We start from the raw sequence: 14,762 nt of genomic DNA on the forward strand, positions 1-14,762 counted from the left end.
GCCCGTGGTTCCGGTGGGGTGGAACAGGACACATTTGTCAGCAGTAGTCACTCTGGGAGACCCTGAGAGGTTGAAGCTGAGGGCAGAGCCTGGGAGCCAAAGGAGAACGCTGTTGCTGAGCCTAATGAAGCCCCTGCCAGAGAGCAGGCGCCCTCTTCCCGCCAGCTGTACCGTGCCCTGCCTGAGTCATGGCTTGTTTGCCTCCTGTCTGGGCTGACAGCTCAGGCCCTGCTGCCACTGGGGACACCTCTAGTCATCACTGGAAAAACACAAAAGTGATTAAGACCAAATGTCTTTCCATCAAGTGGGGAATCCAGCAAGATTCCCAGATAGATCAGGCCAGGACCTGGGATGCCGCTTCTCCTCTGGAAACACAGAGATTCAGCAAGTCTAGAGATTCCTGAGGTCATAATAGTAATGGCAGAGCTGGGACCCCAGGGCTCTGCCACTGTGCCAGCCCCTACTCCCTATCCCTTACAAGAGGCTGCCACTGAAAGCAGTCTTGGTTGAGCCCTGGGAAGCCATTACTCAGAGCGTGGGCCTCCTTGGGCCAGTAGGGCTGCTGTAAACACAGACAGGAAGTGAGCCTGACACTCTTCCACCCTCTGTGGTGCTTGGACTCGTGCGTGCTCCCGGTGACTGGCTTTCCTGAGTGACCTCTGATAGACTGCCCTGGGAGCCTGCAGGGGGCCCTCCACCTGCCTGGTCAGAGGGGTCAACTGCTAAGGGAATTCCAGAGCTCAGAACAGGAGATGGGGACCAGAGGCCTCCATCAGTCCTCTGTCACCAAGGTATGTGGCCTTGAGCCAGTCACTTCCCTCAGAGCCATGGGTTTCTCACCTGAAAATGGGGCATGTTCAGGACCAAGAGGTGTGAGCATATGGAACTGGAAGCAGCTAAGCACACACCCTCCTGACCTCTAGGGACAGCTGCCTCTGCTCCCACACACTTCTCAACCCCTTCAGTCCTGTGACCCTTAGCACTGACTATTTCAGCCCTCTGATATTGTTTGATGGTCTTAATCCCCAAGGAGTGATTGCCAATGTGTTCCCTCAGTCCTGAGTAGCCATATGGCCCACGTCCAGTGCCTTCATAATGCCACTTGCATGGCTTCAGGGCCCACTCACCTTAGAGGCTGGGAATACTGTATGCTGGAGAATAGAATGTAAGAAGTATCCCCTCTTAGAACTTCAGTGCCCCAAACTTGGAGAAGGAGGCAGAACACTTTCGGGGAGGAGGACCAAACTCAAAGCTGGGGGAAGGGGAAGATATGGGCTGGAAAAAGGCATTTGTTCGTCACCTCCCTACCCCTGGCTTGGGCCCAGAACCCTCTTCAAAGCAACTTCATTTCCAGCTGCTCCTTGCTGTGTGTACCAGAGTCTTGCTCCATGGGACTAATGTTTTGTTGTTGTTTTAATATTTTTTTAGTTATATATGGACACAATATTTTTATTTTGTTTATTTATTTTTATGTGTTGCTGAGGGTCGAACCCAGGGTCTCACACTCGCGAGGTGAGCGCTCTACCAGCTGAGCCACAACCCCAGGGGACCAGGTTTTATAGGTAGGGAAGGAGCACCCTGAGTCAGCCCTGAGTAGCCCAGTCCCATCTCTGAGCATGGAGATAAAGGAAAGGGACAAGTGGGGACCAAGAAGGATGAGACTGGCCAGTCTGCTCTTCCCCTCTCCACAGCTTTGTGCAGAGGAATTATAGGGTCAGGGAAGTGCCCACAGGAACCCCAGACCCCGTCACCATGGGGTAGTCCTGTGGTTGACAAGGTAGACTTTTTTGTTTGACAATGCTTGGGGTTCATCCCTGTGAAACACATGTCTTTGAGGAACTTAAAGTGGGGATCCCTGGAGAAAGGGCTGGGGTGTGGGGGGTGCTGCTAGCAGGAGGCAGAAGTAAGGGGTGTGGACAGGGACTCTGAGGACTTTGCCAAGCTGTGTCCCTTGCCCAGAAAACCTTCCTACTCCTATTCCCTAAGCTTCTGCAGATATGCCTCCTGTAAGAAGCCACCCTCCACTCTGACACCAGGCCTCCCATGCCTACAGTAGGCGCCATTCTCTGCGTGGATTCCTTGGCTGTCGATCTGCCCTCACCCACCCTCAAAGCAGATGAAAGTCTATCTGTTGAAGGTGAGAACAGAGTATCCTAGAGGATCGAGGGTGAGGAGTGGTTTCTACTTGAGATTTCCCAAATGCAAAACGAAGCCAAACTGAGCTTTGGAACAGTAGATACTCATTTATATAAAACAATAATAATAAATGTTGCACAAATAGAATAAAAAAATACCTTTTTTCAAGGGGAGGGGAGTCCCCAGCGTGCTGCTGAGGGCCAGGGGGCAGGAATAGCACCATTAGGGCGCGAGGGGCAGGGCTCTTGACACAGCCCGACACGGGGCGCTGAGGTCTGTGCGTGGTCTGTCTGTCTGTGCATCTGGTGCGCGGTGCGGGTCGAGGCTCAGGTCACCTCATGCCACCCGCTGATGACCTCGGGAGGGGACACCGTGGCCAAGTGGAGGACAGGAACGGCAGCACTGGGCACGGATGGTGGGCAGCTGGCAGCGGCCCAGCAGGCGCAGAGTCTCACAGAAACCAAAGGACAAGCGATCCCGCTCGCAGCCTGGGGATGGGGTGAGACCAGCCAGTCAGGGCCAAGGGGCGAAGCACCCAGAACCAGGCTCCACCACCCTTGTGCTGGGGTGAGGAGTGTCCCTGGGATTTTTTTTTTTTTTTTAATTTTATTTATTTATTTATTTATTTTTGACAAGTCCCTGGGATTTTAACCTATGCTGTCTCACCTGCCACCACTGCCACCCACCTGCCTTAAAGAGACTTCAGCAGCCAATCTCAGGGAACTGGGTTCCCAGGTTCTGGACGTCCTCCCTCGGATCCCCAGTTGAAAGCCACCAACTGTTGTCCTTTCACTTGGCCTATCCCCAGAACTCTGAGAACTGACACTGTTGAGTTCAGGTTTCTGGAGGAAAGGTCCTGAGATCCCATCCCTGACCCACTCAGGTGTCCATGAGTAGCCAAAGAGCCTGCTCAGGGTTGGGGGCCTCCAATCTGCATCCTTGCTCACCCTTGGTATCTGACAGATACCAGCACACAACTGAGTCTCAGACACTTATGCCAGCTTGCAATGGTCTCTGCCCCACGATTCTGTCACCCCCTCTCAGCATGAGTACACCTGTCCTGCCAGGTCTCTTTGCTATCTTCCCTGACGTGAGCCACGTTTAGCCTCACATTCTAGGTCAAAGGCCAGAACAGAGTCAAGCTGTGCAATGAAGCCCCGAGAGGAGGCCTTGGTCAGGGCCAGACGGGCCATCAGTGGCCACCAGGAATTGAGAGCAGGCCTCCTGGGGAGGGAGGATACAGCAGCTGTGTTTGTCAGTGGGGATGAGGCTTGGCTGGGTCCCTACCCAGTGGCTATCAGAGCTATTTTGGGAAGTGGCTTAACTCCAGCCTCCTGGCCTTGCTCCCAATGCTGTGGCTGGTCTGCTGCTGACAGCCCCCAGCTGCTGCCAGGGCCTTGCTCACTCCAGCAGACTCCCAGGGGAGGAAGAGCAGGAGGGCAACAGCCACCCTGGGACATCCCTGGGCTTGGCAGAGGGCACAAGGCAGCAGGCAGGGTCCTCCATCCTGGCTTTGGGTAGTAACTCCAAACCACACATCTGCAGACCTGCATCTAGTCGCTTGTGGTGACCTAAGATCCTGAAACAGGCTCCTAACTTCTGAAGCTATAATTCCCTCCTATCGATAACCCCCACCTCCACAGGCAGGCGGATATGGCCATGCTGGGTCACTTATCTTGCCACAGTGACCACACACCCTGGAGTTTCCAGGATTTCCAAATGTCCTGCCACCCCACCCCACAAACCATCAAAACATCCTGGGAATTCTAGGGACTTGGGGTCCAAGATACCTCCCAGGGTAGTACCCTTCACTGGTTGCAGAAGAAAACTCTTCATGTGCCATGCATGACCTCCTCACACAATCCCCTCCTTGCAGCCCACCCCAACCCCTGGGAGACCTTGCAAGTCCAGAGCCTTCTGAGCCAGGCCTTTCCTTGGTTTTAGGTCCTGTGGAGCCTCAGTTCCTGCTCTATCTCCCATCTGATCCTCACCACATGGGATCATAAATACCCAACTCCTGGCTGGTTCTGAGCCCAGTGTCAGGGATGAAGAGGAGCCATGGCCCTTTATCCCTGAAGGCAAGTGCTGTGACGCCTGCACCCAGCTTGAGCTATGTCCAAGAGGTGTCTGAGATGCTGTGGATGAATGCTGAGGGTGGGTGAGAGCAGGGCAGGTGGATTCAGGGGACTGGCATTTCTGCTGGGTCTTGAAGCAGGAGGGCCATCCTGCAGTTGGGGTCAGAAAGCATGGCAGTGGCTGCTCTGGCCCTAAGTAAGGGCCACCTAGGAGCCAGCTACTGGTAGAGAAGGCTGTGTTGAGCAAGGGAGAGTAGGTAGATACCCAGAGGCCCTGACTCTAACCCTGATGGTAGGTCCAATAGCCACAGACTCCATCCTGGGGACAGGGGGCTGACAGCCAATAGGCTTGGGGCACTGTTCTTAGTATACACAGTGCCAAGCCTCTGGGTTCCCTCGGTTGCCAGAGGCAGCCCTAGGATTCTCCCTGACATTGCAATGGAGGATGACCGAGGCTGCCAGAGGGAGGAAGTCATTTTTCCCAAACACCCTCTAAGTGCCTTTGCAGTGTGGGCCTTTCACCCCCAGGCTCCTACATGAGGGTTGCCAGCCCCTTTACACATGAGGAAAGGAAGGCCCAGGGAAAGAATGGAGCCCAAGGCCACACAGCTGGTGAAGGGAACCCAGGTGCTGGGTCCAGGGCCATACTGTTCTGTGTTCCGGACTGCTGGGGGCAGGAAGGAAGTGGTGGTGGTTGGGGCGGGGGGGTGGTGGTGGTGTCCAGAGCCACCTCTGGCCCAGGTTCTTTACCAAGAGGACCCAGCTGGCCAGGAAGGCAACAATGCTGGAAGTTAGCAGGACCCTGGAGGGAGGTCCTTCCCGTGCTTATATTGCTCACCCCAGGCAGCCCTCGCCTGGCTGGGAATGGACAGTCCAGAGCTGGGCGTGAGGCTCCCCCAGGCCCTGCTTCCACACAGCCACAGGATATCCTGGCCTCAATGGGGAATAAGACCCAGAGCGAAAAAGATCTGCCTAAGGTCACACAACAACTTAGGAGCCAAGGCCACCCCCTCCACCCCGCTGAGGCTAGAGAAGCTATCTGCAGGATGCCCTGTGTGGCTGGGATTCCCCTTGGCAGAGTCCCAGCACAGCCCCAGCTTCAATGTGGCATCCTGAGGCCACACACAGCTCTTGAGCCCAGACTGCAGCTTCAGGCTCAGCGGAGCTGTGGGGGGTGACTGTCTGATGACTCCATTTCCCCACTGTCCTCCTCACGCGGCCCAGCCCGCAGCAGAGTGCAGGCAGTGGGGTCACTCACGTGGAGGCTCGACCAGCTCACAATCCTCGGTGCCACAGGGCCGGGAGCTCTCAGGCCAGGCTTCATGGCCACACTTGTCACTGTCTTCTTCAGGCAGTCCCGTCTGGGTATTGACACACTTGACTAGGCGCCGCTGGACACCACCGCCACAGGGGGCCGAGCACTGCATTAGAAAGGAGTTGAGTGTCCCTGGGCCCAACCTTCACAGGCATCCCTGGGTAGTGCCACTAGGAAGCCAGTCCTTCACCTGGTGCCAGATCAGCAGTGGGCCTAGTCCCATTCCCAGGGCCTACAGTGGCACTTGGACCTACTCCCACTTGCAGGATTCGCTCCTACAGGGGGTGAGGGGGTCTAAGAGCAGTAGCGAGCATCCCAAGTCTTTCAGGGCAAGCCCCTCACAGGAGACTTGCCCAAGTGGCCTGAGCAGAGTGGGCAGAGACTTGGATAATAGAGCACAGTAACCAAGGAACAGGGGGAGGATCCGCCACAGCCCATGGGCAGCAGAAAGGTAGACCTTTATCAACAAGGGCCACCACGCTGATTCAGGCTGTTAGCAGCTAGGGGTCTGGCCATTTAAAAAGCCCTAAAAAATAGGTTTAATCTGTGCCAACATTGCACCAGGATCTGTGTTTTCATTATTACTTCATCTAATCCTTCCACAGCTGTACCCATTTGACAAATGGGAAAACACTGGCCAAGCAAGGCCAAAACAATCTGCCCAGAGTTACTTAGCAGCCAGTGGGACAAGGATCTAAACTCAGGTCTGCTGACTTCAGGGCTTGGCTCAGGGCCCAAATCTGAAATCCCTGAACTTCTCAGCCCCAAACAGGGGCTCCTTTTCTGACACACTGGCCTGTGCTCTGTTCCCTGAATACCCTAAGGTCCTTGTTCCCACCTCAGGACTTTGAAGAACATGGAGCTTTCTTTATCCTTCTCCTTGGCACTGATGAATCCTTGTCTCCACACAAAGTCCCTGTGGCCTGACATGACAGGACACATCCATTTTTCTCTTCATCTATTTCTCCCTGGCAAGGGTCACCTCTGTCTCTGCAATGGCTGCAAAGAGCCCAGTACCTGGCACACACCCAACAGTTCACTCTCAGACTAAGAACCCAGCAGAGCCTGCTGAGCACTGCTCAGCCCCTGCTCACCTGGCCCCAGGGGCCCACCACCCACTGTGTGCAGGGGTGGGTGTTACACGGCCTTGTGGAGTTGGGTCTCAGCGCCTCCTCACAGAGGCCTGGCTCCGGGCAAGTCACCAGACGCTGCTGTTCTCCACCACCACAGGCCTCAGAGCACTAGGAAGACAGGGGAGGTGTAAGGCACGGTCAGGATCTGAGGGTGTCCTGGGTCCCACCCCAGACTCCCAGGCCTCACCTCTCTCCAGGAAGAGGTGTACCAGCTGAGGCAGGGCTGGGCCCCACAGGGCTGGTGGGTGGGTGGCTTGGCAGGCCCAGGCTGGCAGTGGAAGGGCCGTAGTGGCCGGAGGTCCCGTGTATCCACACACTGCACGTCCCGCACTGAGGAACCTCCACCACAGCTGCGGGAGCACTGGGGACCAAGGTACAGGTGTGTGCACCCCACCCCCAAACACAAGACCCAGCAAGGAGTGTGGCAGAGCAGGAAGCAGATCACTCGCCCCAAGGAGGCGCCAAGGGTGGCCAGCCCTGGGCAGCAAGGCAGGGATGGGACAGATAGAGAAAGGGACAAGGAAGAGTGGGTGAAAGGGAAGTCCAGAGGGAGGGGGTAAGTACAGAGAAAGGGAGACAGCCAACAGGAGCAAAGGCTGGGACAGGTTGAGCCAAATGAAGAGACTGAAAAGACATTTGAAACGAAGACAATCAAGCGCACAGACAGGGTGGAGCCTCCCCTGCCCTCGTCTGGGAGCACAGACCCAGAGCCCAGGGCTCCACCCCACACCCTGGGGCTGCTGCCCTGGCTTGGTCTTCCCCTCACGAACCTTGCTCCAGTTGCCCGTGTGCCAGGCAGCACAGGGCCGCAGGTGGCAGCGGCGTGCAGGCTGGGGCCGACCAGCAGGGGCGCAGTCCTCGTCCCGGCCTGAGCTGCAGTGCACCAGCCTCCAGACAGCACCCAGGCCGCAGGTGGTGGAGCACTATGGGGCAGAGGCCAGTGAGCACCGGGCAATCCCGCCCTGCCAGACACCCAGAGCAAGGGGGTTGCCGGCCTTCGTGAGTAGGATCTCGGCCAACCTGGGACACCCTCTCCTGGTTTCCTTCTGCAAAATGGACTCCTCCACCCTCCCTTCTAAGGTGACTGTGTAAAATCAAATCCCACCAGCAGCCAACTGGGACCTGCAGGCACCCCACATCAGCTATCCTGGCAAGGCTGTTACTTCCCAGAATCACCAGCAAAGGAAGTCTGGGTTCCAGTCCCAGCAGCCAAATTGGTAGGCAAACCCTGACAAAGCCAGCCCCTTCCATCCCCTAATTAGGGATCTGAACAGGAGTTTGCTTCTCCTACAGTGACAATCTTGGGACCTAGGGAGAGGGTACAGGCCAACTCCTTTCCATACAGGGCCGGGCCTGGGAGTCATGAGAGGAAGTTTCCTCCTAACACAGCTATGTGAGCTGAGTTCCCTGTCCCCAGAGGCATGCAAGCCAGTGCCAGGATCTCCCCCAGGTGGAGCTGCTTCTGTGCCTACCACTGCTCTCCCTCTGTGCTGCTCAGAAGTAGGCCCTCTGGGGACTCAAGGCACAGGCAGATGGGCCTCCTCACTCCATCCCCACTGCTCAGATGGGAAACTGAGGCCTTATGGGGCAGACTGGCCACAGGCCCCATGGAGGGCCCCATGGAGCTCTGCATGACAGAGCTGGGGCAAGGCTCCCCCACTCATGAGACTCCACCCTCTACACTGTCAGTTTCCTAATCCCAGGAATCCCTGGCCTCCAGCAGGCAGGATAGACAGGGCTTATGCCCTGCTCTGCTCATTTCCAGACAAGGAAACTGAGTCCCTGAGGTCCTTCTCAAACTCCCAGCCCCCCTGACCCTGCACCACTTGCCTGGCTCCAGTTCCCCACTTGCCAGCTGGCATTCCTGGCGGGCATCAGGCCTGCGGGGGACCCTTCCTCGGCCACGGTGGGCTCCAGAGGCTGGGCCTCAGGGGCTCTGCTGCTGTCCACAGGACTTTCCTGAGTTGGTGTGGGCAGCAGTGCAGGGTTCAGGGGCACCTCAGGGCTAGAGATCTCAGGTTGGTCTGAGGGTCCTGGGTTCAGGACAGTCACCCAAGGCTTGTGCCCTAGGTCAGTAGGCACTACTGGAAGGAAGGTCCCTGGCACTGCCAGAGTCTGCAGGTCCCTTGAGCCTGATCCTGGGGTTGAAAAGGTAGGAGTTCCCAGCTCCAGGGGGGTGTCCCTGCTCCAGATCCCTGGCATGGTGGCCATGGGAGGAGGAAGGGGAGGATCCACCGCCACAGTGGGCCATGGCTGTCTGTGCACAGGTCCTAAGTCACCCTCCAGAGCAGGGCCCCAGGCCACAGTTCCTCCTGTCCACAGCTCCACCATGTCAGGGCTAGGAGAGGCATGGGTGGTGTCAATGGAGGGCAATGGGGGTTGCATGGAGCTGGGGCTTTGGGGCAGGTGAGGTGCTCTGTGGCCTGTAGTTTCCTCCTCGTCCTTGGAAATCTCATTGGTCCCATCCCACCATGGAGGGGGTGGCTGGTTCTGGCTGTCCTCCCCCACTAGGAACTCATTTGGGCTCCCAGGGGCAGTAGGCGTCTTCATATCTTTGACTAAAGCAGGGGATCTGGTCAAGATGGGGATCCCAAGGTCAGGAGCCCTGCCGGGAGCATCTTCCTGAGACAAGAAATTGACCAAGGGATTCCCAGGGTTCTGCTCCAAGGGTGGGGTTGGGGAGTGGCCAGCCTGGCTGGGCCAAGAGCCAGGGGACCAAGCTTCCTGAAACTCCTCTTCCTTGGATCCAGGAGGCTCTGTGATGGGGAAGGGAGTATTGGTAGGAGGCTCAGCAGGAGAGCTCTGAGATGGGGGCATCCAATCCCCTGTGCCCCCCAGGTCTGAGATGGGCTTCTCAAAGGGCCCATAAGACAGGTCCTCATGGAAATTAATGAAATTGTAGTCATAGTAGAAGTCATCCACAAACACAGGTCCCGGCAAGTCCAGCTTCAGGTCTTCCTCTTCGATGGCATTGCCCATGCCTGCTGGCTCAGGTGAGGAGGTGGGCAAAGGGTGTGGGGCTGGGTGGTGTGGGATGAAGTTAACCTCACTGAAGAGTTCAGGGCTGGAGGAACCACTGCCAGAGCCTTCAGGGCCCAGTGCATTCAGAGACTGCGGGCAGGGTGGTAGAGAACAGGTGGCTTCACTTGCTGGTCGCTGGGCCTCATCACAGGGGACACCAGTGTCATTAGTGCAGAGGATACTTCGGTGCTGAGTGCCAACTCCACATGTCACTGAACACTACAAGGGAAGCCAAAGTGAGGAACTCAGGCTAGGAGAGGGGCATGGCAGGGTGACCTGCCCACTGCCCAATGTAAGAGTGGCAGAGATCTCAGCCAGCCCTCTCTGGCCCTACCCAGCTCAAGACAATGGTTTGTGGCCATAGTTTGTCAGAGGCACCCTGATCCCTCAGGTTTTGGGGGTACAGGCTGTACCCTATAATGCCCAGGCTCCCTCCCACCCAAGTTACCAGGCAATAAGTGACCCCAGGCAGGCCATCTGTAGCCAAAGGCCAATGGAGGACCTACAGTGGGCCCCCTCCCATCCTCCTGCTCACCTGAGACCAGTGCCCCACAGCCCAGGTGGCAGGACAGGGCACGTGGTGGTTGCATGAGGTTACTGCAGGGGGCCGGGGAAGATGTTCACAGGCAGAAGGTTCCAGAGCCCTCTGTTCATCCAGCCCCACGCTGCGAAGGCAGAGCACAGCCCTGCGGGAGAGGCCTTGAGGCCCACAGGAGTGGGAGCAGAGTTGCCACTCCCCTACCCACCACCTGTTGAGGGGTACACAGTTGCATCAGTGTGACATCAAAGAGATGGCATCAGGCTTGTGAGCAGGGAGGCCCCAGCTAGGCTTCTAAGCCCTTAGGGTCCAGCAAGGATCAGGTCTGAGTTCAGAGGAAGAGTTCCTGGAACTCCCAGGCCCAGGTGGGTGCCCAGCCCTCTTCACTCCTGCTACCCTCCTCCACAGGACCTGAGCAAGGCCAGGAGCTTGAGGAATGGGCAGGGATGTCTAGACCTTGTACCCCAGGTCCAAGATGGGATCAGGCTTCAGCCTTGAAAATAAGCCATGGCCCACCCCCACCCCCTTCCTAGGGTTTCAGGGCTCCCTGATGTAGGAGTCTGTAGCAGGACCAGAACACCTGGGGAGGGGGCACTAGGCTCACCTAGCAGGGCAGAGCTCCTCATTGCACTTCCTTTGGCGGTCATCAGGCCGACTCAGGGGGTCACAGTGTCCCTCATCCACAAGTCCTGCTTGACTCTCCATGCAGTACACACTCTGCCTCTGCACACCTGGGAGCCACAGGGGTTCAGCCTGTGCCTGGCACCCAGCATGCCCCAGCCCAAGCTGCCCTGCTCCCAAAAACAGTCACACCCTCCAGGCCACAAACCTCCCAGAACAAGGGCTCGCTGCCCATGTCAGGAGGAAAGCAGGACTCTGTCACCTCCTTCTCACTGTCCTCCCGAACTTCAACCTCACCCCCTCCCCTGAAATCCGCCCCCAAGACGCCCTTGGGGAGGCAGCAGAACGTGAAGTTTAGTGGGCTGGGTGCCCAGCCCCACTGCTTCCTAGACCAGAGGCCTTGGGCAGCTCAAGCAGCCTCTCTGATCCTCAGTGCTCTCATCTGTGATTGCCTTCAAGTCCTGGGGTGAGGATCATATGTGGCCACATGTATGCAGACAGCCTGTGCCTGGCACATCCTAAGACTGCAGTGAGGGCCAGCCTCTGGGCCACAGCTGTGTCTGCCTCTGTTCTCACCTGAGCCACAGGTGACTGTGCACTTGCTCCAGGGCCCATAGTGCCAGGAGAACTCAGGCGGCAGCACCTCACTCTGGTCATAGGCCTCCCTGTGGATGGTGTACTCATAGCGCACCCCGGGGTTGCTTTCCTGGAACAGTAGCTAGAGCAGGCAGATGGGGGCCCTGTGAGCATCAGGACCTGCCACCAGAATAAGCGTCCTACAGGAGCTCATCCCAGCTACCTCTGTGAACTGGGGTTACACCAGGGGACCATTTTAGAGATGGCGAAACTGAGGTAGAGGCTCTAGCAGTTGGGCCTCTGTGACAGCCAGGGTGTTGTCCTGGAGGAGTAAGCCAGGCTCTGTGACAGCCCAGGGCTTACTCCTCCAGGACAACACCCTGCCATGGGAGGCCGAGCCCTGGGGACCCCCACCTTGGCTCCCCCTGCCTGGGTCTTGGGAGGCAGGCACCTGGATCCAGACAGGCTCACTGGTGGGACCTGGGGATGTGAGGTTCTCCCGGTTGCCCATGCGAGCATATGTGAAGGTGGTGCCTGCCACCTCGTAGTCCCCATTCCACTGGATGGTCCAGCCACCGTTGAGGAAGTACTTATCCGGGTCCTCGCTCCGCAGGGCCAGGAAGTTGGCAGCCTCGGCCACCTCCTCGATGAGGATCTCACGAGCACCAGCCGGGATCAGCCCCACATCCACGTAGCCTGTTGGCCAGGGGTTGTGCATGGGTTGTGCCTGGGTAGGAGGGCTGGCTGCCCCCAACCTCCCTCCACTTTCCCCTGCTGCTGCTAAAGATTCTACCATTAGCTTCAGATTCTGAGTTCTAAAAGACTGGGTCACCAAAGCCTCACAGAGGTCTGCAAATCCTGCTCCAATGGCCCATGGCCCATGGCCCATGGCCCATGGCCCATGACCTGGGAACCTAAACTGGTCTCATTGTCACAAGGCTGGTTCTAGCTCTGACAATTGGGGCCTACATGATCTAAAGCACCAGAATGCCTGGTCCTTCCTCATGGTACATCCTCCTCATCCCTACACAGCTTGCATTTGTCCTTTTCGTTAAGGAACATCCCCTCAGGACACAGCACTGCTCCAAGCACTGTGCCCGTGCATACACAAGGGTAACAACCCTATAACACAGGTACTACTGTTATCTCCACTCTGCATATGAGGAAACTGAGGCACGGGGGGGGGGGTTCGGTAGCTTCCACAAGGGTCTGATGGGATGTGATCAGGCTCCAGTCTGTGCTATAATCAACCAGCTACAGTCTCTGGGATGAAATCTAAGATGCTTGGCTTGGCATTCAAGGACCCAGAGGCAGCCACCTCACTCCAGGTTCTAGACAGGGCATGCATTTTCTTGCCTCTGGGCTTTGACATGAGGCTTCCTCTAATTGGGATGCCTCTCCCCATCTCCTCTGAGTCCTTTAGCATTCAACTCAATTCTACTTCTGAATAGGAAGGCTTCTCTGATGTCCCCAGACCAAGACCTTCCTCTTCAGTGCCCTCTCAGCCCACTGGGCATTGCTACACTACAGCTGTCCCAGTGAAGGTCTAACACCCTGTCAGGCTGTGAGCTCTCCACCTCAGTGTGGCCCTCAGCCATCACCTGGCACACAGCCAGCACTTAAGCAGTATGTGCAAAACAGACCCCAGGGTGAGGGCTGGTGGAGCTGGACGGCCTTTCAATCTTCATAAAAGAGCAAACTTATGAAAGGACAGAGGGCTACACACAAGCCTGACTGGCCCTGCCTGAGGTCCCTGGGACAGGACACTTCCCCATGAGGAAAGATATGGACACCTGGGCCAGGGACCCTGACTCCTGCAAGGATCCTGCTCCAGGCAGGCTTGCCATCTCTAGTCTGGGTGGGGACCACAGAAGCCCCGAGGATGAGGAAGAGGCCACCAGGTTAAGAACAAACCCCCTCCCCCAACAGCAGTCCCAACCCATACCCAGTCCCTCAGCCTCCTCGAAGGTCCCGCTCACGGTGTGACAGGTGGAGCCGTTGCCATGGCACACACCACAGCGGTCCTCCACAGCACCCGAGTCAATCTCGAAGTCACAGCCCACATTCTGCAACACATGAGAGAGGAGGCCCCTTGTGTTGGGCTGTCAGCCCTCTCTGGTCTCCACCCCCATGGTTCTTCCAGGGTTGAGAGGAGAAAGCTTGGTAGGGGTCAGGAGTCCTTGCTCTGGGCCCTGGCCCACCACAGTTGTGCTGTCTGAGCCTGCACAAACCTCTTCCTGAGCCTTTGTTTCCCAGATGTGGGGAGATCAACCTATCCCTCAAAGGCATATTGTGAGCATGCATGAGCCAAGAGACAGGAAAAGTCATAAAAGGGTGCAGGAAGACAGAGAAGCTGGTACACCATGGGCTCCTGACCAGTGTGCACAGGGATTTTCCAGAAACAGGATTCACTGTCAAAGGCACTAGTTTAGCACCTCCCTATTGGTCCACCTCTGATGCCCACTGCTTAGAGGGCAAAAAGCCGGGGTAAGAAGGTGGCTGGGAACATAAGCAGGGAGGAATGGCCACCATGGTTACTAGAAATAAAAACAGGAATTGTTACCAAAGACTAATGGCTAACTTTGCCAGTGCAGAGTCCTGAATGGCACAGGTACCACCTTGTTAACCTTTCCTATTGTAGAGGCCACAATTGCCTGGGCTCATCCAGCCAGGAGCAGGGGAGCTTCTGCCTAGGCTCTGTGCCATGCAGGCATGCCAGGACAGTGGTGGGCAGCCAGCGGGGATGAGGTGGGAAGGTGGCAGTGCAGAGGCTGGGAGTGTGAGGTCATTAGGGGGCAGAGGCTGGATGCCCAATGGTATAGCCTGGGAAGAGTAGCCGGAGAGGGGCCAGGAAAGACCCAGAGAAGGACCTGGTGCCCGCCAGTGGGGCTGGGGACAGGTGGTCCTGGGAGACCCTCTTCCTATCCAGGCACACCTTGCAGATGCCGTTGATGCAGAGGTCACGGCTGGCCTTTCCCTGGTAGCAGGGAGTGCCATCAACCACAGCGTCCCGCAGCTTCTCAGCAAAGTACTCGTTCGAGGGCCGGCAATGCAGTTCACAGGGGTTCACTGGGGGCCCAAGTAGAGGACTCATCAGGAACAGCCAAGGCAGGTGTTATGGAGGCCACCAGAAAGACCCCTCTGCAACACACATCAGTGGCAGGCCAGGGGCTCTGAGCAGCACCAACATGCTAGAGGCTCCGGCTTGGCTGGCAGTTATCCGCACAGCTGCAGGCTGAGGAGCTAGGAGTGAGTGGCAGCCCCAAGGGAGGAGGAGATGAGGGATAAAGGTAACAACTGGGCCTCCTGTCTATATCAATGGGTAATCTTGGGCCCACGTGTCTCCA

At 57.1% G+C, this 14,762-nt stretch overlaps 1 protein-coding gene across 1 annotated transcript in view; it reads right to left on the minus strand.

Annotated features, from left to right (window-relative positions):
- Positions 1-2,218: 2,218 nt before the first annotated feature.
- Adamts7 (ADAM metallopeptidase with thrombospondin type 1 motif 7) overlaps positions 2,219-14,762 on the minus strand; it is a 46,208-nt gene continuing 33,664 nt past the window's right edge. The window contains exons 13-24 of the mRNA XM_027923476.2: positions 14,351-14,484; positions 13,361-13,481; positions 11,867-12,111; positions 11,416-11,557; positions 10,823-10,949; positions 10,216-10,429; positions 8,490-9,899; positions 7,430-7,582; positions 6,847-7,020; positions 6,621-6,767; positions 5,470-5,632; positions 2,219-2,624 (exon numbers count right to left, since the gene is read on the minus strand). Coding sequence (XP_027779277.2) covers positions 2,473-2,624; positions 5,470-5,632; positions 6,621-6,767; positions 6,847-7,020; positions 7,430-7,582; positions 8,490-9,899; positions 10,216-10,429; positions 10,823-10,949; positions 11,416-11,557; positions 11,867-12,111; positions 13,361-13,481; positions 14,351-14,484 — 3,182 coding nt within the window. The 3' untranslated portion in view covers positions 2,219-2,472. The remainder of the gene's footprint in view (positions 2,625-5,469; positions 5,633-6,620; positions 6,768-6,846; positions 7,021-7,429; positions 7,583-8,489; positions 9,900-10,215; positions 10,430-10,822; positions 10,950-11,415; positions 11,558-11,866; positions 12,112-13,360; positions 13,482-14,350; positions 14,485-14,762) is intronic.

Source organism: Marmota flaviventris, chromosome 2 (genome assembly GCF_047511675.1).
Source record: "Marmota flaviventris isolate mMarFla1 chromosome 2, mMarFla1.hap1, whole genome shotgun sequence".
Taxonomy (NCBI): Eukaryota; Metazoa; Chordata; class Mammalia; order Rodentia; family Sciuridae; genus Marmota; species Marmota flaviventris.